The sequence below is a fragment of the Pseudochaenichthys georgianus genome, chromosome 21 (genome assembly GCF_902827115.2).
Source record: "Pseudochaenichthys georgianus chromosome 21, fPseGeo1.2, whole genome shotgun sequence".
NCBI lineage: Eukaryota > Metazoa > Chordata > Actinopteri > Perciformes > Channichthyidae > Pseudochaenichthys > Pseudochaenichthys georgianus.
The window spans coordinates 36,739,788-36,760,365 of NC_047523.1; the positions used below are offsets into that span (position 1 = coordinate 36,739,788).

General features: G+C 45.0%; 1 protein-coding gene across 1 annotated transcript in view; it reads left to right on the forward strand.

Moving 5' to 3' along the window:
* LOC117466993 (ras-associated and pleckstrin homology domains-containing protein 1-like) overlaps positions 1 to 18,527 on the forward strand; it is an 80,716-nt gene extending 62,189 nt beyond the window's left edge. Inside the window, 11 exon segments of the mRNA XM_071207076.1 lie at positions 3,851 to 3,928; positions 5,176 to 5,250; positions 6,434 to 6,518; positions 8,463 to 8,584; positions 8,706 to 8,771; positions 9,216 to 9,359; positions 10,291 to 10,401; positions 11,308 to 11,406; positions 11,702 to 11,822; positions 13,199 to 13,329; positions 15,440 to 18,527. Of these exon segments, the coding sequence (XP_071063177.1) occupies positions 3,851 to 3,928; positions 5,176 to 5,250; positions 6,434 to 6,518; positions 8,463 to 8,584; positions 8,706 to 8,771; positions 9,216 to 9,359; positions 10,291 to 10,401; positions 11,308 to 11,406; positions 11,702 to 11,822; positions 13,199 to 13,329; positions 15,440 to 17,692 (3,285 nt within the window). The 3' untranslated portion in view covers positions 17,693 to 18,527.
* Positions 18,528 to 20,578: the final 2,051 nt, after the last annotated feature.

Genomic DNA, 20,578 nt, shown 5'->3' on the forward strand with positions numbered 1-20,578 from the left:
GTTATTTTTCAAAAGTTGCACCTTATTTGAAATGATCAACATGATGTATTTTATTATTTGTCAAATTGAATCCTTTATTCTACATTTACTCTTATATTTTTTATATTGATTAAAGTCTGTTTAATGTGCATAACGAATACTTAACTAGCGTCTAATTCAATTGTCCCCGCTACATTTATTTTTTATTTTTGTGACTAAGTATATTATCAGTCTTGCACTGTATCCTGCTTTAACATCAGAAATGATGCTTTTTCTCGTCTTTTAAACGTTATATTATAATTTATAATTGCTAACAGCCACAGTAACAATATACAGGGTTCTTCTTACGGGCATTAAAAACCTGGAAGAGTCATTGAAATTCAAAATGCTAATTCCAGGCCCTGGAGAAGTTTAGGAAAAGTCATGGAAATGTAACTAAAGTTGCATCAAATATAATTTATATTTTATCTAATCGCCGAAATAGTAATACTATAATGATAATAAATACTCTATCGAGCAGTCCCTCTCATAAATGTCATGGAGAAATTAATTACGTTTAAATTTAAAACATTAAAAGAAAAAATACATGGATAAAAGTTACAGTGCAGTTTAAGATATGAATAGTTTAATTAAAAGCAGCGACAAAAAGAAAAGTCTTCAGCCTGGATGTAAAAGTAGTCAATAGTTGCAGCGGACCTGCAGGTTTCTGGGAGTTTGTTCCAGATATTTGGAGCATAATAACTGAACGCTGCTTCTCCATGTTTAGTTCTGACTCTGGGGACAGAAAGCTGACCAGTCCCTGAAGACCTGAGAGATCTGGATGGTTCATAATTTAGCAGGAGGTCAGAAATGTATTTTGGGCCTAAACCATTCAGTGCTTTATAAACCAGCAGCAATATTTTGAAATCTATTCTTTGACACACAGGAAGCCAGTGTAAAGACTTCAGAACAGGAGTGATGTGATCCACTTTCTTAGTGTTAGTGAGGACTCGAGCAGCGGCATTCTGAATCAGCTGCAGCTTCCTAATAGATTTTTTAGTGAGACCTGTGAAGACACCATTGCAGTAGTCGAGTCTACTGAAGATAAAAGCATGGACAAGTTTTTCCAAATCCTGCTGTGACATTAGTCTTTTAATCCTAGATATATTCTTTAGGTGATAGTAAGCTTATTTAGTAACTGTTTTAATGTGACTGTTGACACTCAGGTCAGAGTCCATGACTACACCTAGATTTCTGGCTTTATCTGTTGGTTTGAACATTGCAGACTGAAGCTCAGCGCTAACTTTTATACGTTCTGCCTTGGCTCCAAAAACCATTACCTCAGTTTTATCTTTGTTTAATTGGAGAAAGTTCTGACACATCCAGTCATTTATTTGTTCAATGCACTTACTCAGTGTTTGAATTGGAGCATAGTCTCCTGGTGAAATTGTTACGTAGATTTGTGTGTCATCCGCATAGCTATGGTAACTTATTTTGTTGTTTTTCATTATCTGAGCCAGTGGTAGCATGTAGATGTTAAAGAGAAGAGGCCCCAAGATGGAGCCTTGAGGAACCCCACATGTCATATTTGTCAACTCAGGTGTGTATGTACCTATAGAAACAACGTTGTTTCTGTCCTTTAAGTAGGATTCAAACCAATTTAGAACTGTTTCCGAAAGTCCCACCCAGTTTTCCAGTCGGTCTAGTAATATGTTGTGGTCAACAGTGTCAAACGCAGCAAGCCGTTGAAGCTAGTAAGCCTACTATATGATTTGTTTTAGATCGGCACAACATGTTTCATATGCAGACCTTGTTTTCCTGTTCCATGTTAAAATAAACCATTTTCAGTGGTACCGCTGAGAAAGTAATGTTTTTGGTCATGGAGAAGTCATGGAAAATCAGTGGTGAAAAAGAGTATGAACCCTGAATATACATACAGTATATTTGTTGTCAGACTAAATGGTAGCTGACAGTTAGCGCTCTGTACACATATTTTTGACATAGAATTGTCTATATTATTTCTTTTTCTGCACACACACAATGCATGCACCACTAATGCTAAATAAAACTAAATATTTGTTAAGTCTATTATAATGCTATACCTAATGAGTGATTCAAATAATTTCTTTAAAATGATATTCTGACATATTTTTATGTTTTTCTATTGACTTTGTATTTCAGTACGTTGGATAAAACTGCTTTTAATGTAAATCCTCAGGCGTTGATCCTGACCAACAAAACATAGGCTGGTCGTTATGAAGCTGTTTAAGAGCTTAATGTGTGTGTGTGTGTGTGTGTGTGTGTGTGTGTGTGTGTGTGTGTGTGTGTGTGTGTGTGTGTGTGTGTGTGTGTGTGTGTGTGTGTGTGTGTGTGTGTGTGTGTGTGTGTGTGTGTGTGTGTGTGTGTGTGTGTGTGTGTGTGTGTGTGTGTGTGTGTGTGTGTGTGTGTGTGTGTGTGTGTGTGTGTTGCATTGAGAGTGAGATACACTGAGAGGAGGGGGCATGAGAGCCTGAGATAAAGAGACCATTGCCTCTGCATGTAAGTTGGCACAGCAAAAAAATAAAACAAACACCCCTCCCCCACCAGCATCCATCTCCACCTCTCTCTCTCCTCTCATTCGCTGCTCTCGCTCGGACAGGCAGGATGTGACCGCAGAAGGTAGCATCTTTCACAGCTAGTCAGAGCTGCAGCGCTAACCAGGCGTTCCTGTCTGTCCACTGAGGACATCTGACTCTGAGGACAACTAAACCTGCCAACAGATCTATTACAAATTCTCCTCTCTTTCTACGCTTGTGTTGCTTGCGGATGTTGTGTTAGCGCCTGCACTCGGCTCCGCTGGATTTAAGACTCTAACACGTCCTTCATGCATCCTTCTGCTGTTTGTTTTCCTCACAGCTGACTTCCTTGGCTCTATTGAAGGTTGACAAGTCGGGTGTTGACTTTCTCACAGTGCTATCTTCTAGTTTGACAGAGAGACGCTGACATTCCCACAAACTTGAGTGTGTGTGTGTGTGTGTGTGTGTGTGTGTGTGTGTGTGTGTGTGTGTGTGTGTGTGTGTGTGTGTGTGTGTGTGTGTGTGTGTGTGTGTGTGTGTGTGTGTGTGTGTGTGTGTGTGTGTGTGTGTGTGTGTGTGTGTGTGTGTGTGTGTGTGTGTGTGTGTGTGTGTGTGTGTGTTGGATTATCCTTCAGAGAGAGAATACCACCTTGTAGCATCCGAGGAATAACCCAATCCCATTTCCCTGCGAGCACAATAATACCGGCATGATGATGAAGAGGAGAAGCATGTTTTGCACTCAGGACCAAACATGATGTTTCCTCTCTGTTGTTGGGACTAACTTTGGGGACGCTGTTTTGTGGAATAATCTGCTTTTACATCGGTTTGCTTTCGCTCTTCATTCATTCCATGATACACATCCATCTGTAGGAGGAAGCCTCCGGAAGCAGGAGTCATGTGGAACAACTTGGAATACTATGAGACCTTTGTTCAAACTCTTCCGATAGAAAATGGGATTTTTCACACTCATATTTTGTAGATTTGATTTCTAAGCAGACACAGAAGTGTTGGTTGTTTTGCATTTGGTTGGAAATCAACAAAGAAACCGTAATGAATGCCTGCTGGAGACCTCAGGTAGGTTGGGCATGTTGTGCCTCTTTAACCCGCGTGCAGGAATGTGTCAATACTGTTTTACCGGTGTCATCAATGTGTGTGTGTGTGTGTGTGTGTGTGTGTGTGTGTGTGTGTGTGTGTGTGTGTGGTGTGTGTGTGTGTGTGTGTGTGTGTGTGTGTGTGTGTGTGTGTGTGTGTGTGTGTGTGTGTGTGTGTGTGTGTGTGTGTGTGTGTGTGTGTGTGTGTGTGTGTGTGTGTGTGTGTGTGTGTGTGTGTGTACACAGGAGGAGCAGGCTGCCAAGCTGAAGGCAGATAACATCCGGGTCGCTCTGGAGAAGATCAAGGAGGCGCAGGTTAAAAAGGTGAGTCTGGTTCACACACACACACACACAAGAGAAAAACATGCTCCAGAATGGTCAGTGTGACTCCACATGAAAAGCTCTGGTCAATAACAGCTGGGGTCAACACACAAACACACACACACACACACAGACAGACACACACACTGAGCACTCAGCATAATGACCACTGCAAGTTAAGTCCCAATCCCACAGAGAGAGAGAGAGAGGGGGGGGGGATTAACAACCTGGATTTATTACACACTGAGTCAGACCACCCGCTACCTGACTGAGCGTCTGTTTGATGATCCAAAACAAATCCCTAAAAAAGTGACAGTGGGTTTCTCTGCACGCGCACACACACACACACACAGACACGCACACACACACGCACACACGCACTTGATGAAATATGAATTAGACAGTGGGCCATTCTGTGGTTTGTGGTTTAGTTGTGCAGAAAGAAACAAAGGTATCTCTTCCTGGCTATTGGCTTGTTATCACAATGGCACACTGAATTGAACAATGACTGAAATACATCAGAACGAGGAACATCCAATCAGTGTCCTCCATTCAAGGAACTCAAACTAAGGGTTAGGGTTGACAAACAAAAACATCCATAGAAGAACCAAAGATCCAAAGACAAAGTGATCGATCAGTCAGGAATCAAGTTGTGTAGAAATAGTTAAAACTGTTTTTTTACGTATAGTTTTTTATTGTTTGTATAATAATATATAAGAAACATCTACACATGCGTACCTGTACGAATGGTGCTTTAACAAATAAAAAACATATTCAGTGTGATATAACTGTATACTTCAGCCTCTAGCGTGTCTGTTATTTTAGATAATTGCGGTGTGTACATATCGTTATGTATTATTACTCCCTTACTGTACTGGGTCAGTACTTCCTTCTCTCGGGAGAAGTCTGGAGTTTGTTCTGGAGTATTCAAAGTCATGTAGTTTAAATATTTCATGATGTACTCTCAATGAGGCCTGTAGCGATCTCACGATACGATACACGATATTCAGCTCACAATACGATATATATCACGATATTCAGCAGGATCGATTAAATTGCACAGCCCTACTCTCAATGAGCCTTTCAGCCACGAAGTAGCCCCATTTAATTTGATGAGAAAACAACAACATGCCATTGTGTTGTGAACTGAACAACTGGATTATTGGTGCAAACAATCAGTATCACGAATTTAACAGGACTTGTTTTATCCTCCGATGAAGATAATGATCTTCTGTCCTCTCTCCTCATAGTTGGTGATTCGTGTTCATCTGTCAGACGAGAGCTCGAAGACGATGATGGTGGACGAGAGACAGACAGTCAGACAGGTAAACATCGCTTTGAGACGTCCCGCCCCTTAGCCTGTCACGTACAATGTGTTGGGGCGCTAGCCAATAGAAGCGCTAGTGTTACTTAGTGATGTCGCTATGTTCAGGAAGCAAAAAAGGAGTCCAATAGAGTGCCGCAGCGACGCGTCCTAAAACCCGGAAGCAAACTCCTTCCGGTTCGTTCGACCAAAAGCAACGCAATCTCTCCTTAGGGTTTTAGAAAATAGCTGGAACTAAGGTCTGTGGTTGAGACGCATTCAAGAGACGGGTCACGTTTTGTTCAGCCGGATAATCTCCACATGTCTACTTTTAAAATGTTCGAATCATAAATCTAGTCGCCAGAAGCTAATGCTAACGTTGTGCTATAAAGGACCTACAGCAGGGTCGCTGCGTCAACGTCACGCCGACTTAAGATCCATATTCAAACTACAGACTCTAAATGGAACAAGTTGAAGCTTTTGTTTGAACACTTTGCAGGAGGCAGGGACTGGCTTTCAAGCAGAACAGGGCAAACACACTTAGCGGAGTGTTTACGTGTTCGGCGTAATGACGTACAACGGCCTCAACATCTTCTGTAGTCCTATTCAGCCACTCGGTAACAACCATCGTTTTTCAGACACGTCAACTCTTCAGAAATCACCAGTGGGGTCACTGCTGATGTGTTTGATGTCGTAGAACAAAACGTGATCCGTCTCTTCAACGTGTCTCAACCACAGACCTTAGTTCAGCTATTTTCCAACATGCTACGGAGAGATTGCGTTGCTTTTGGTCGAAGGAACCAGAAGTGGTAACATGCTAACTTACTTCCGGGTGTTAGGACGCGTCACTGCGGCACTGTATGGAGGACCGATGGAACAGTTGTATTATTAATATGTGGATTATTACTACAGTAGCAGCATTGGTAGTAATGTCACTAGATGCTGTTGTCGTCGTACATCTGTCTTTGCAGTTGCATAAGCAGACGCCGTAACAACTGTAGTTTCATGTTTTGCTTTATTATTGCTTTTTGTTCAATTTTCTGTCATTCTTTCTCGCCTCTTATTTCTTCTTGTTCTTCTTGGCTGTGGAAACACTTTGTGAACCCTGTATTTCAAGATGCTGTGTTGATAAAGTTATTATTCATATGAGATGTCATCAGTCGGGATAGATGTCCTGAGTGCTCACTGTCTCTTCTGTTGTTCAGGTTTTGGACAGTTTGTTGGAGAAATCGCACTGCGGTTTCAGTCCAGACTGGTCCCTGGTGGAGACCATCAACGAGCTGCAGATGGGTGAGCACACACACACACACACACACTGAGCAGCACATGCAGGCTTATGAAGATCTGTGTATGATTAAATGGCTGTACAGTCCGTGGTGTAGTGATGCGTGGAGGTATGTATATCACTGGCGCAGAGTGAGTGGAGGTTCATGTAAAACAGATGGCACACTTCAGATGATTACATTAATAATGAATCTGAACTGGATTAACTATCTTCAGGCAGGATTGACATGAAACGCTGCAATGGCTCCAAATGCTGACGTAACGTATCTGTCTGTGTCTGAACTATTGCAACAGACTTCATTCCATCCCATTTGATTTGGACTGTACAGCAAATATCTGAAATCACACATTGGTCTCAGGGTGCTTGATGATCTGCACAGCATATGACGCCCTCTGTCATCTAGAGCTCAAACAAGGAAGAACTCCCACTTGTGCGAAATATGCTGAGTGTAGAAATGTAAGAATTTATTGAAATAACAATATATACATTCAAAATAGATGTCAAAGAGCTTTCATGTGCCGCCAAACCGTGTGCGCGTGTGTGTGTGTGTGTGTGTGTGTGTGTGTGTGTGTGTGTGTGTGTGTGTGTGTGTGTGTGTGTGTGTGTGTGTGTGTGTGTGTGTGTGTGTGTGTGTGTGTGTGTGTGTGTGTGTGTGTGTGTGTGTGTGTGTGTGTGTGTGTGTGTGTGTGTGTGTGTGTGTGTGTGTTGTGTGGTGTGTGTGTGTGTGTGTGTGTGTGTGTGTGTGTGTGTGTGTGTGTTGAGGAAAGGTCATAGTTGAGTCAATTTGTTTATTACATTATGCGGCACAGATATTCAGCCAGAAAGACGTAGTAGACACACACATACGCACACACACACACACACACACACCCTTGGGTGGTGTCTTCTGCGTTTGCCAGCACACACTGTACAACATGCTTCAACTCCACTTAACACTGTTTGACACATACACACAAACGCACACACATTCACACACACACACTCAAACACACATTCACGCACACACACACTTACACGCACGCATACACACACACACACACACACACACACACACACACACACACACACACACAGTCTATATGTAGGTCCGGTGCAGTGATGTGTGTGATCTAACCTACATCTTGAGGGCTTCTGCTGAACAGACGGTCAGCGTTATGAAAGAGAGAGAGAAGGTGCTGTGTTGCAAACCTCATTTACACACACACACACACACACACACCCACACACACACACACACACACCCCACCTGGGTTCCTAAAAAACCTGGGATTAGGGCCAGCATTTGTCCTGAGGAAGATTTAAATTGGAACCTCTGATCATTATGGAATAACTCTTTCACTGCACACACACACACACACACACACACACACACACACACACACACACACACATGCACACCAGCAACACCAGTACCCTGCTGAGTGCCCTTGGGCAATACAGTGACTTTCTCTGACCTCTTATTCCCTATGGGAAGTGATGATCTTAAGAGGAAGAGCCACTAACGGCCCGGCTAAAGTAACTGGATGGCCTACCTGCCTGTCAGCCTTCCATTGGGGCACAGACTTACCTCGTGCCCTCATTGGTCATGTGCGCGTTCGTGTGTGTTGGAGGAGGGGCTCTGTAAGGAAGTGGCAGATTTTCTCCGGTTGTGTATTTTCAAATTCTAGCGATCTCGAGCCGGTTTCTCAAACTTACCTACCCCACCTTTAAGTATTTAGTGTCAAATGTGTTATATACGACAGGTTGCAGTTTGAGTTTTTCTCTTGGTGTTATTCTTTTGGATATTCAAACATCAACAGAGTTTGGACCCCTTCGAGGACACAATAAAACCAGTAAATGACAGCATCGTCTTTTTTCAAAGTGGAAATAACAGGCTGTATTTTCTGATTATCTTTGATTTTCCCTTAATCGACCCAACATGAGCCAACACGTGTGTCCCCTGTGTGCAGAGCGGATCTTCGAGGACCATGAGAACCTGGTGGAGAACCTTCTGAACTGGACCAGAGACAGCCAGAACCGCCTGATGTTCAGCGAACGCATCGAGAAGTACGCCGTGTTCAAAAACCCCCAGGTGAGATCCACACACACACACACACTTAAGTGGAGACGGTTAAATGAAATAATACAGATGTTGTATTTTTGTATTGTTGCTAACGACTCGTTTCTCTATCTCTCCTGCTCGTCTGCTGCAGAACTATTTGCTGGGGCGGAAGGAGACATGTGAGATGGCTGAGAGGAACAAAGAGGCTCTGTTGGAGGTTAGTTTGTGTTCTCCTCCCGCACCACACAGCTGCTTCCTCGCATGCATCTTCACCCAGAGGTCCTGCAGAAAGCCTGACGCTTCGGACCCGAAACAGGCTTTAGAATAACAGCTATCGTCGGTATTACTCAAAACAAAATGGTGCCTGTTCACATTGAGCTACCAATTCTAGCAATACTGGAGTGCCCATTGCATTCTGTTAGCTACAGGATTCATCACTAAACCACCATTTCCAGACTCTCCAAACCGTTATAATCACACTTTAATCTTTGATATAAATGCAATTGATGATGATACAGTTTGCAGAACTCCTTTATACCCACAACAAACATCACATATTGTCATTTTGTTTATTTTAAGAAGGTCTTTATAATAACTTTGATAGCATGTTTTGCACACTGAAACTGAACAAGGATCTCTTGTCTTTGTGTGTGTGTGTCAGGAGTGTTTCGGCGGCAGCACGGTGTCCGTCCCTGAGATGGAGGGCGTGTTGTGGCTGAAGGAGGACGGGAAGAAGTCGTGGAAGAAGCGCTACTTCCTGCTCCGAGCGTCTGGCATCTACTATGTTCCCAAGGGAAAGGCCAAGGTGTGTGTGTGTGTGTGTGTGGGGTGTGTGTGTTGTGTGTGTGTGTGTGTGTGTGTGTGTGTGTGTGTGTGTGTGTGTGTGTGTGTGTGTGTGTGTGTGTGTGTGTGTGTGGTGTGTGTGTGTGTGTGTGTGTGTGTGTGTGTGTGTGTGTGTGTGTGTGTGTGTGTGTGTGTGTGTGTGTGTGTGTGGGTGGGTGGGTGGGTGGGTGGGTGGGTGGGTGTGTGTGGGGGTGTGTGGCATTACTATACTTGTGGGGACCTAAATCTGTTTACATAGTCACGTGTGGGGACTCGCCTCCCTTATGGGGACAAATTGGAGGTCCCCATGAGGGGGATCATTAATTTTAGGGTGAAGACTTGGTTAGGGTTAGGCATGTGTTGGTTAGGGTTAAGGTTAGGATAAGTCTGCAGGAAATGCATGGAAGTCAATGTAATGTCCCCTGAAGTGATGTATACATGGTGTGTGTGTGTGTGTGTGTGTGTGTGTGTGTGTGTGTGGTGTGTGTGTGTGTGTGTGTGTGTGTGTGTGTGTGTGTGTGTGTGTGTGTGTGTGTGTGTGTGTGTGTGTGTGTGTGTGTGTGTGTGTGTGTGTACATTTACATTTTCTGTGTGTTTTTTTTACATCTTTTGGGGGAGGTGTGAGAGCAGCTGTTTTTGTGTCATGACCCACTTTTAAAAAGCCCCGATTCATTATTAGGGTTTAAACCTACTAAACTGTCTTTATTCCTTTTTCTTTTTAATTAAATACGTGCGTGTGCGTGTGTGTGTGTGTGTGTGTGTGTGTGTGTGTGTGTGTGTGTGTGTGTGTGTGTGTGTGTGTGTGTGTGTGTGTGTGTGTGTGTGTGTGTGTGTGTGTGTGTGTGTGTGTGTGTGTGTGTGTGTGTGTGTGTGTGTGTGTGTGTGTGTGTGTGTGTGTGTGTGTGTGTGTGCAGGCATCCAGAGACCTGGTGTGTTTCCTGCAGTTGGATCATGTTAATGTGTACAGCGGTCAGGACTACAAGAGCAAGTACAAAGCCCCTACGGACTACTGCATGGTGCTGAAGGTACGTCACACACTGAAACATGCAGACACTTCTCTCTGGCGTGCGGCTCAGTGATCTCCTGATGCCACCTATCGGTAGGAGTCGGTAATGACACCTACTTCACAGAAGAGACAGATGCACCACAATAATGTGTGTGTCTTCATCCGGCATGCTGGGCCCATTAGCAGCCTCGTGTCTTTTTTGCTCGTTTATTCTCATTTTCAGGGATTTCCAATTTTTGAAAATGCTAAAAAAGCTACATTTTCAGCCTCTCGTATATAGGTTTACTGATGTGAATATCTTTAGGTTGCTGATTGACACAACAAGAGAACGCAGGTTTAAAGAAAATGGGATCAAACGATTAATCTAGAAAAACAATTGGCAGATTATAATAATGCAGAAATATAATCTTAATTTGAAGCCCTAGTTTTGCTCCGTCACTCACTGCTCACTCTTATCCGGCAGGTAGGGATTGCGAGAGATTTTCAACAGCTTTTTTCAGCCATCTGAGGCTAAGACAAGCAACCTCATCTGCTGCAGGCCGGACTTCTGGCCTGTGTCCTGGTTTAATAAACTGACTCATAAATAAGAAAATCCACTGAAGTTAGGAACAACTCAAGATAAATAAATCCCAGTTTTGTTGTCATCATTGTCTTTGTATTGTATCTTGTTTAAAAAGTAAAAGTTACAACACTGCAAGTAGACAGAGCATCCTGTACACATGTAATACAGTGTGTGTGTGTGTGTGTGTGTGTGTGTGTGTGTGTGTGTGTGTGTGTGTGTGTGTGTGTGTGTGTGTGTGTGTGTGTGTGTGTGTGTGTGTGTGTGTGTGTGTGTGTGTGTGTGTGTGTGTGTGTGTGTGTGTGTGTGTGTGTGTGTGTGTGTGTGTGTGTGTGTGTGTGTGTGTGTGTGCGCGTGTGTGTGTAGCACCCTCAGATCCAGAAGAAGTCTCAGTACATTAAGTACCTCTGCTGTGACGACGTCAGGACGCTCCAACAGTGGATCAACAGTATCCGAATCGCCAAGGTAACAACATTTCTCCTGTCATAGAAAATAAAAGTCTCCCTTTTATTCCAGTCTCTGTGATGCACTCGGTTTAATCTGCTAAACCTGCACTACTATTAAAACCTTGACATGTTCAACTGCCGCAATGCAATTCATGTATTTATTGTCATGTTAATTGTGTGTGTGTGTGTGTGTGTGTGTGTGTGTGTGTGTGTGTGTGTGTGTGTGTGTGTGTGTGTGTGTGTGTGTGTGTGTGTGTGTGTGTGTGTGTGTGTGTGTGTGTGTGTGTGTGTGTGTGTGTGTGTGTGTGTGTCAGTACGGGAAGCAGCTGTACATTAACTTCCAGGAGGCGATGAGGAGGACGGAGGCGGCCTACGATTGGTCCTCCCTCTCCTCCTCCTCCATCAAATCAGGATCCAGCTCCTCCAGTCTTCCAGGTCCGTCCTCCTGATCTGTTCCACATCATTATCATTCTAATATCCCTTCTTCGAGCCTCGGCACCAGGCTTTATGTGTTCGGCTTGTCTGTCCTTCTGTCCCATTTTCCAGAATGCTATTTTTAAGGAAAACTTTGAGGGATTTGTTTCAAAAATGCTCACAAGCATCCTGATTAGAATGTGGTGTTCAGAGCTCAAAGTCACTGGGGCCTTTTTAGCCATAGCTCAACAATTATTTGATTATTTGGACAGTTTCACACAGTTGACTTTTGGGATAAAGGGAAACTTCTGCAGCAATGGAGAGTCAGGACTCAGAGAGACACGAGGAGAGTTGGAGCTTTGATGTCAAACACTGATGGTTTATTACGAGTATCGGCCGGAGGATTCACATCACAAGTCACAGCAGCCAGAGGTTCTGACCGCACGGGAGGGTTGCCACGTCGATTCTGAAGCGCCTCTCTCTCGCTAGCCCTTTTAACAGGTTCACAGAGATCAACATAGATCAGTGCTTCTTAAAGTGTGGTCCGCGGACCACTGGTGGTCCGTGAGCGCCCCCTAGGGGTCTGTGAGTATATTGGTAACATTTCACATTTGAAATAAATAAATACATTTAAGTTTTCCGCACTCTCGCGGGAATATCTCCGCAATGGAGCGAGCTTAAGTTTAACCTCCGGTTGCATGATATAGCCCAGCGCAACACCTTCATCACACATATTGCCACTTGTTTGTACCGTTTTCAGGCGATTTGTAATCTGTTCTAGAAAAACGATGTGATTTTGGATATTTGTGGAGTTAGGTGGTCCGCGAGTGTTTTTTTATTGGTTAAGTGGTCCTTGGTATGAAAAAGTTTGAGAAACACTGACATAGATGGAGAGAAATGTTCCAGCGTTCTCACAACCATAAACCATTTGTGAGCGAGAGTTGCCCGGTCATAAACTGGGAACAACAACATTTTGGCTTTCCTTAAGGGAGATAACAGACGTCGGGGTTGGTCATAAATGTCAAAGGGCAAAAAGGTTAGATATCTAGGAGTAGAGGAGGATTGTTCCCTAGCCGTAATGACATTTTGAACAGACATGGATTTATTTATCAATTTTTATAGTAAGTCATACTATAATTGGAATGTTCCCGACTTTTTCGTAGCGATACAATCTTTATTATATACCATATTTTGACTTTTTTTATTTACTATGACCATCATTTGTTATGATTTGTTCTAATGCGCTATTTCTGTGTTTTTGTGAAAATTCAGTTTCTGCCAATTCTGCAAAGATGTACCGCACCATTTCTCAACATTAACTTTATCTTTGTATAAATAAACCACAATAAGCATCAACAACTTAAACATAATGTACTTTCCGCCGTGTGTCCACTCAGAGTCCCAGTCCAACCACTCCAGCCAATCAGACAGCGGCGTTTCAGAGATGACATCATCCGGTCACGCCCGCTCTCAGAGTGCCGTGAGCTCGATATTCTCCGACGCCTGGAGGAGAGGAACGCAGGGAGAGGTGTGAACACACACACACACACACACACACACACACCCCTGTCCTCTGTCATTGTCCTGTTTACCTGTGGACTACATTTCCCATCTCTGCTTCCCTGCCAGCGATCAAAGGTGAAGGGACGAATGGCAGTTCCTCTTTGTGCAGGAGGAGGAGGGAGCGGAGGTTAGACAGGAAGTGATGTCACAGGCATGTTAACAGTTTGGCTGCAGCCTTTAAAACACTCACATGTTTGTGATGATGCTTCAGTGTGATCTGGATCTGTCTTATTATTGATCAGAAGGTATACTGACTTTGAGCGAGAGTGTTGTGGCATGAGGAGATGTGAGCATTAATGGCTTAGCTAGCTCCGGAGAGACTCTCACACGTATTCCTGGACAAGGGGTGTGGTTAGGTTCATGAAAATAGTTCCTGCGTGAAACTGCTCACAACAAGATCTGTGAAGAAACCGTCTGAAGAGTAAAACACCCCACAAGTAGTAAACAAGCGGCTTGAAACGTACCTGTTTCTCTGAAGTTGCGTATTACTTATTGTCTGTGTTTACAACTACTCAGTGTGTCCATTGGATTAGGAAGGATTAGGATTTACGGTTGTTTTCATCAGAGAAAGAAAATCTACAATCAGGTTTTTGTAACCGTGCCTGATGTACAGTGTGTCCCTGTTTTGAAATGGCAGCAGCTGAACTGTTGATTTGTTCTAACTTTGTGGTGTGAAGGAATGACCTAACATACACATTATTTAACACAAATACACTGTTCGGGCTTCAAATAGTTGAACAATGTACAGTTTGTACACAGACACCTTCAAGCTCCATATTTAGTCAGTTGAATACCGACACTGAAGAAAAGACAGGGTGAATGGACTGAAAAGTAGTCATGACAACACCTCTTCATTGTCTGCACTGGTAATCACTCAGATGCACACCTGTCCTGAACCTAATGGCTAATGATGTATCAGCAGACATAGCTTAGAATATGTTTGACAACATTTCAAAAACAGACAATGATTTGAATAAGAAAATGGACTGATAGATAGACTGACCTCAGACAGCCCACCGTCACTCCTTCAGATTGCCCATGGTGGTGCAGGAACAGTTGACAGAGCTGTAATTCAGTCCTTGGCTTAGGTCAGTGATCTTCAACCAGCATGCTGTGGTTCACCAGTGTGCCGTGAGAGATTGTCTAATTTGACTTAATTGGTAAAAAAATATGTGATTGAGTTAGTTTAGTTTGCCATTGTTGAGCGTCTCAGCCTGCAATGCAGTGACTGGCTGAGTTAGTAAATACTCCTCGGGAGAGGTTGCGTTGACGAGATAAACAGCGATGGATACATCAAGAAGACTCTGAACTGGGTCCTGGACACAAGTCTAACCCAGATGTGGAGCCTCGTCTGAGCGGTGGTCTTTAGTTTGGACGGTTCTGCTTGGCGTGGGGAAACAGTCCCATGGTCCCATGGAGCTTAAGCTACACACAGACTGTGTGTAAAGCTCCCAACACAACACCAGGCACTTCAACAGCGATCCGGCTGCAATGGCTCATTCTGAACATGTTTGGTTGTTGGGAAACATTGCGTTCGGTGTTTAGGGGTTAGGGGTTTAGGGGTTTAGGCGTTAGGGGTTAGGTGGTTAGGGGTTAGGCGTAGGACAGCAGACACCATGCTGAGTTTCAATGTGTGTGTTCTCACACTGCACTGTTTGCTGTTGGTTCCTGCATCTTGGATTGTCTTCATGATAATGCTACACTCGTCTTTTACTTGTTGTAATTTTGTTTCTCTTCCTCCCTTCTCTTGTGTCTCACTATCCCTCCCTCATCCCTCTCTTGCTTCCTTCTCTTCCTCTCTTGTTTCCTCTCCTCTCTTGCTTCCTTCTCTTGCTCTCTTGTTTCCTCCCCTCTCTTGCTTCCTTCTCTTCCTCTCTTGTTTCCTCCCCTCTCTTGCTTCCCTCTCTTCCATCTTCTCTCCCTCTCTTGCTTCCTTCTCTTCCCCTCTTGTTTCCTCCCCTCTCTTGCTTCCTTCTCTCCCTCTCTTCCATCTTCTCTTCCTCTCTTGTTTCCTCCCCTCTCTTCCATCTTCTCTTCCTCTCTTGTTTCCTCCCCTCTCTTCCTCTCCTCTCCAGATGATGAGGATCGACCCCATCAGTAGGCCCATCCCGGTGCAGATCCTCTCCCCTCAGCCCCCTCCCTCCCGCTCCAGCTACACAGAAGGCCTCGTCCAATCAGAGGACTCCTCTCCGTCTCCCCCCTCTCCTCCTCCTCCTCCCCCTCCCATCGACAGTGTGGACCATCAGACGTCATCCTCCACCCCTTCCTACGTCAAATACAGCACCTTGGCCCGCCTCCAGAGCCAGAACCAATCAGCGAAGCCCAATTACAACACCCTCCCCGCCGTGTACAGCTCCTCCTCCCCCCTCCTCCCGTGTCCCCCCCCTCCTCCCCCACCCTCAGAACCAACACCCGGATCAGCAATGGCCGCTCTGAAATTCGGTCCGCCGAGCCCTTCTTCTCTCCTTCCTCCTCCACCCCCATTGGACGAGGATTTGCTAGAGCCCGCCTACCTCCCCCCTCCTCCTCCCCCAGAGAGCATGAATGGTTTCAGCCTGCCTCCCCCACCAGAAATAGACTCCTCCCCCCTCACGAACAGCGGCCTCCAGCAGTTCCTGTCGCACAAGTTTCCCCACATGGTGTACGACTTCACCCCGGATATGTTGGAGGACTCTCCCCCTCCTCCCCCCCCTCCTCCTGCTGAGGTTTCCCCCCCAGCCTCCCTCTCTCTAAGGCCTCTCTCCCCGAACCCACCCCCTCCCACTCCTCCCAAAACCTTCACGGGTGGTTTCCCCCCTCAAACTGCTCCCAAACCATCAGGTCCTTCCTCCCTTCCCATGGCCCTCTCCCCCGTCTCTCCCACGCAGCCGTACAGCAACCAGCCGCCGTTTAAAAAGCAGCAGAGCTTCTCCACGGGACACTCCCCCAATCAGCCTCCCCCGACTCTTCCAAAGCAGCACAGCCTGTCCTCCAAAAACCTCACCCTCTCTCCCTCTTCCTCCTCTTCTTCCTCGGTGTCCATCGCGGCCGCCACCTCCTCATTGGTCAAACAGATCGTCAATCAGTTCCCGGGAAACTCCTCCCCTTCCGCTCTGTCCGCCTCCAGCTCCATGGAGGGATCCAAGTTCTCGGCTCCTCCGTCTCCCCCGGCGGTCAAAGCCAAACCAAAATGGCAGCCGGGTGGGGGAGGCGTCGTGGCTCCACTGTCTCCAGAGTTCCCTCCCCCTCCTCCTCTGGACAACTCGGGAGATTTCCCTCCTCCCCCGTCTTCATCGTCCTCCTCGAGGACCGGATCCCCCATTAAAAAGTCGCCCTCTTCCTCGTCTTCTTCCTCCATCAAGCGTGGGCCCCCCGCCCCGCAGAGAGCCTCCTCCATCCAGCGCAACTCCACCGGCGACCCCGCTGAAGAGAGGCCGAAGAAAGTGGAGACCCTCGTCAATAAGTTCGGCCAACAAGCCCCTCAGACAGGAACCTCCTCCAGCTCCTCCTCGGCCACCGGGTCTCCTTCCAAGGACTCTTCGTCCTCTTCGCTTCCTGCTCCTCTTCCCAAACCTGGGAAACTGAATCTGGCGAATCTCCCGTTGGCACTTCAAGGTCTCCAGACGCACCATCAGCCCGCAGAGTTCCCCTCCCCTCCTCCCCCGCCGCCCCCCGCCCAGCCTCAGCACCTCGACTTGGACTACTTCCCGCCTCCCCCGAGTGACTTTGAGTTGTTCCCTCCCCCTCCTCACCCCTCGGAGTTTCACCACCCGCCCAAAGTGGCTGTGGTGAACCCCCAGCCTCAGATGCAGCCCGTCTCCTCCACCTCCTGGAAGCAGAGCTCTCTAAAGAAGGGGGCGATCCTGCCTCCCTCCCTGAGCCGGAGGACCAGCAAAACCAACCAGTATGAAAACACCCCTCTCTCGCCTCCCCCTCTGTCTCAAACCCCGCCTCCTTCTTACTCCACCTCCTCCTCCCCCATACCTCCCACATCGCCCAAATCCCCGGGCCCGAGCAGCCTGACGCTGAAACCCCACTTCCTGGAGGACCTGAACCGCACCCTGAAGAGGAAGTCGGTGTCTCGCCACGGCTCCCTCACCTCCTCCCACCTCTCCCTCTCCTCTCCCATGGGCACCGTGGACGACATGGCGCTCCTTCCTCCTCCCCCCCCGGAGCTCATGCAGCAGCAGGGGGGCGTTCGAGGACACTCCCAAACTCTCTCTCGCCACCACACACACTCCCACTCCACCAAACACGCCAACATCTCAGGCTATGCAACGCTGCGGCGAGGCCCCCCCCCCGCACCCCCGAAGCGGGACCAAAGCACCAAACTGACGGGGGAGTGGTAGGGAGAGAAAAAAGTGACTATTGAGGAAGAAGAAGTAATCGATGTGTGTGTTGACTTGTCCGTCTCTCCTCATCCTGAAACCATCCCGAACAAGTAGCAAGCCGTCTTTTCCTGAGATCATCATATGATTGTTCCTATTATCCTCATTATTAGTATCATTACCTATCATTACATGAGTACAAATATCTATATATATGTATATATATCTGTATACAAGCAAGCCAGAAAATCACCCAATCAAGCTTTTTTCACAATGTCCGTGCAGCTTTGCATCGAAATATACAAAAGACTTGAAGGACAGAGCAGCAGAGACAATGTTCTGCTCAGAAACCGGTACTGCATGGAGGACGAAGGGGGGGTCAGGGGAATCAGAGAGGATTGTGGGAAGGTGTGTATAGAGACTCGGGGAGGGAAAGGGGTTAGTGGGGGGGTAGCATTGCCATTTCTTTCAAACTTTTGTGTGTGTGTTTTTATATAAGATTATTTAATACTGGAAAGATATTATTATTATAATTATTTTAAGTTTTTAATGAAGAGAACGACGGGTCTGTGTTCTCAAAATATGTCTGAAATATTTGGATCATTTCTCAGATTTCTTTTGATTTCATGAGAGCTTCAAGACTTAAATGCACACTTAGTGGAGAACATCGTGGAAGGCTGTGCTCAGATTTCAGGACTTTTCATGGAGATATTATTGAACCAGTGTTTTTTCACATGTCTTCACGAGCCAGAGTCCTCATGATACAATATTGTACAGCACCATTGTATTGTGATGATAAGTAACTTGTGATACGGCCACAGAATCTGAATTTGGACAAATAAAAGGCAAACTGAGTTATTGTGGTTCAGCGCCACCCAGTGGTATTATCATAAAAGACACTGTGTCCCAACCAATAACATACAATGCTATTTATATACTTTTTTCAACTGCAAAATATGCAGTTTGTCAACTTCTGTTTTATCGAATAAGATAAAGGTTTCGTGCAATATTTTAATTTGATTTCATCTTTGTTTTAAATCAATTTCTACCAATCGGATCTGAAAGAAAATGTACAGAATAACCACCATGTAGTAAACTGTAAAAGCACTTGTTACCAAAAAAGTTTAATTTGTATTTGCAGTATTAATAATTTAAATACAATAAAAATACTTGCCTATACAATATTTTCACGCAAAACATCTTAATACTATGCTATATTCATTTTCTTCCCTGCTAATCAGGACATAGGTTGCACATTTCTCATTGTATAGTATGTTTATTTATATGTTTAATAATAATTACTTTTCCATTATCAGGACTGTCTTTCTTTTAATCTGAGCGCAGCCTTAGCTATTAGCATCACATGAAACAACATGTCGCACATTTGGTAGCAGACTTCATGAAACAGACTCTATTCTGGTAGTTAATGAATCAGCTTCAGTCAGTATGGTAGGTCGTTGTTTGATCGCTATTATTCCACGCTACAATGAACAGTTTGCTATCGTTAATAAACCGTCACTTGTTTGTCATCTCCTGATCACTTTGATATTAGTGTGATCAGAGGAGCCCGAAGGAAGCCTTGGGAACAAGTGCCTGAACAACTCAACGCTCACAAGTGTGTGTGTGTTTTGTGTGCTAGCTAGCATCACACCTCGACTGTGACTTCTGTGATATCGAGCGTCAGCTTTCTGACCTGCTGACACCTGGAGTTTATGTTTACCATTCACACTGCCATCGTTTCTAAATACAGAATGTTAACCGATACGGAAGCCTGAGGAGCTGATGTGGAACACGCAGCAGATCAAACTGGAGGTGCCTCCCTCTGGGATATCAAACACACACTGCGGCCCGTAGTAACACCACGTGTCAGACTCGCGGTTAGCATGGATGTGTTTCTGATGTTTCTGACAATTACATTGTTTAACTCTTCCGCTGTGCAAGGTTACAGACAGCCTCATGTTCAGACTTTAAATCACGAGGTTTTTAACTGATTAGTAAATTGTGATCTGAAACAAGTTTATACATATTTAAGGTTAAGCAAACATGTTAAGAATGCACTGGTTGCAGCTTCTGAAATATTACAATTCACCCGTTTTGTTTAGCCACTTTGTTTCAACTAACAATTATCATTTAAACATATTTCAAAAAGGAGAGCACTCTTAAAGCAGTAGCACTTATGGAAAGATGGCTAATGGATAAACCCTGACACACTTTGGGAAGTTGTCCAGTCAGGAGATAATGTCAGACCGTTTCTTTCTAAAAAAGATTCAGCGAACGGTTAAACTAGTGCGTTAAAAACCCAGTCGCTTGAATAGTTAGATACTTTGCCAGAGGTTTCTGTCATCTTGAGGAACAAGCCGTGTCCAGATCAGCTGCAAGGCTTTCTTAATACTTCAGATTCAACTTTATTGTCATTACATAGTACAAGTACTAGTGACGAAATGTAAGTTTTTAATTAATCATGATAAGGTTTTTACATTGTGCTCAGCTGACTCTGGATCTGTTTCTACCGTTCTGTTTCAGTAGATTAAAATGATCCACGTGACATCGCCGGTTCAAAACAGATGCCAAAAATGTGTTATTTCTACTCCAGCTTTGGTTTTTAATGTGCAATCGTTTGTTTTTGAAGTACTCCGATTTAATTTGAATGTATAATTATTATGGTTACAAAATGACTTTCATTCGTTTTGACATCAGATGTGTTTTGTGATATTGTTGGAGGGGAGAAGAGAGAAGTACTTCCTACGCCCTGTACCGGCCCGCAGGAGAGAGATCACTCCAGAAGGACTTAAGTCAAACTGATCGATGTCTTGCTCAAAGACACCCTGCAGACAACATGGCTGCAGGGTGTCAAACCTGCTGTTGCATTTCAAATAAAAGAGAAATGAGTGAACCCGAAGTGAGAGT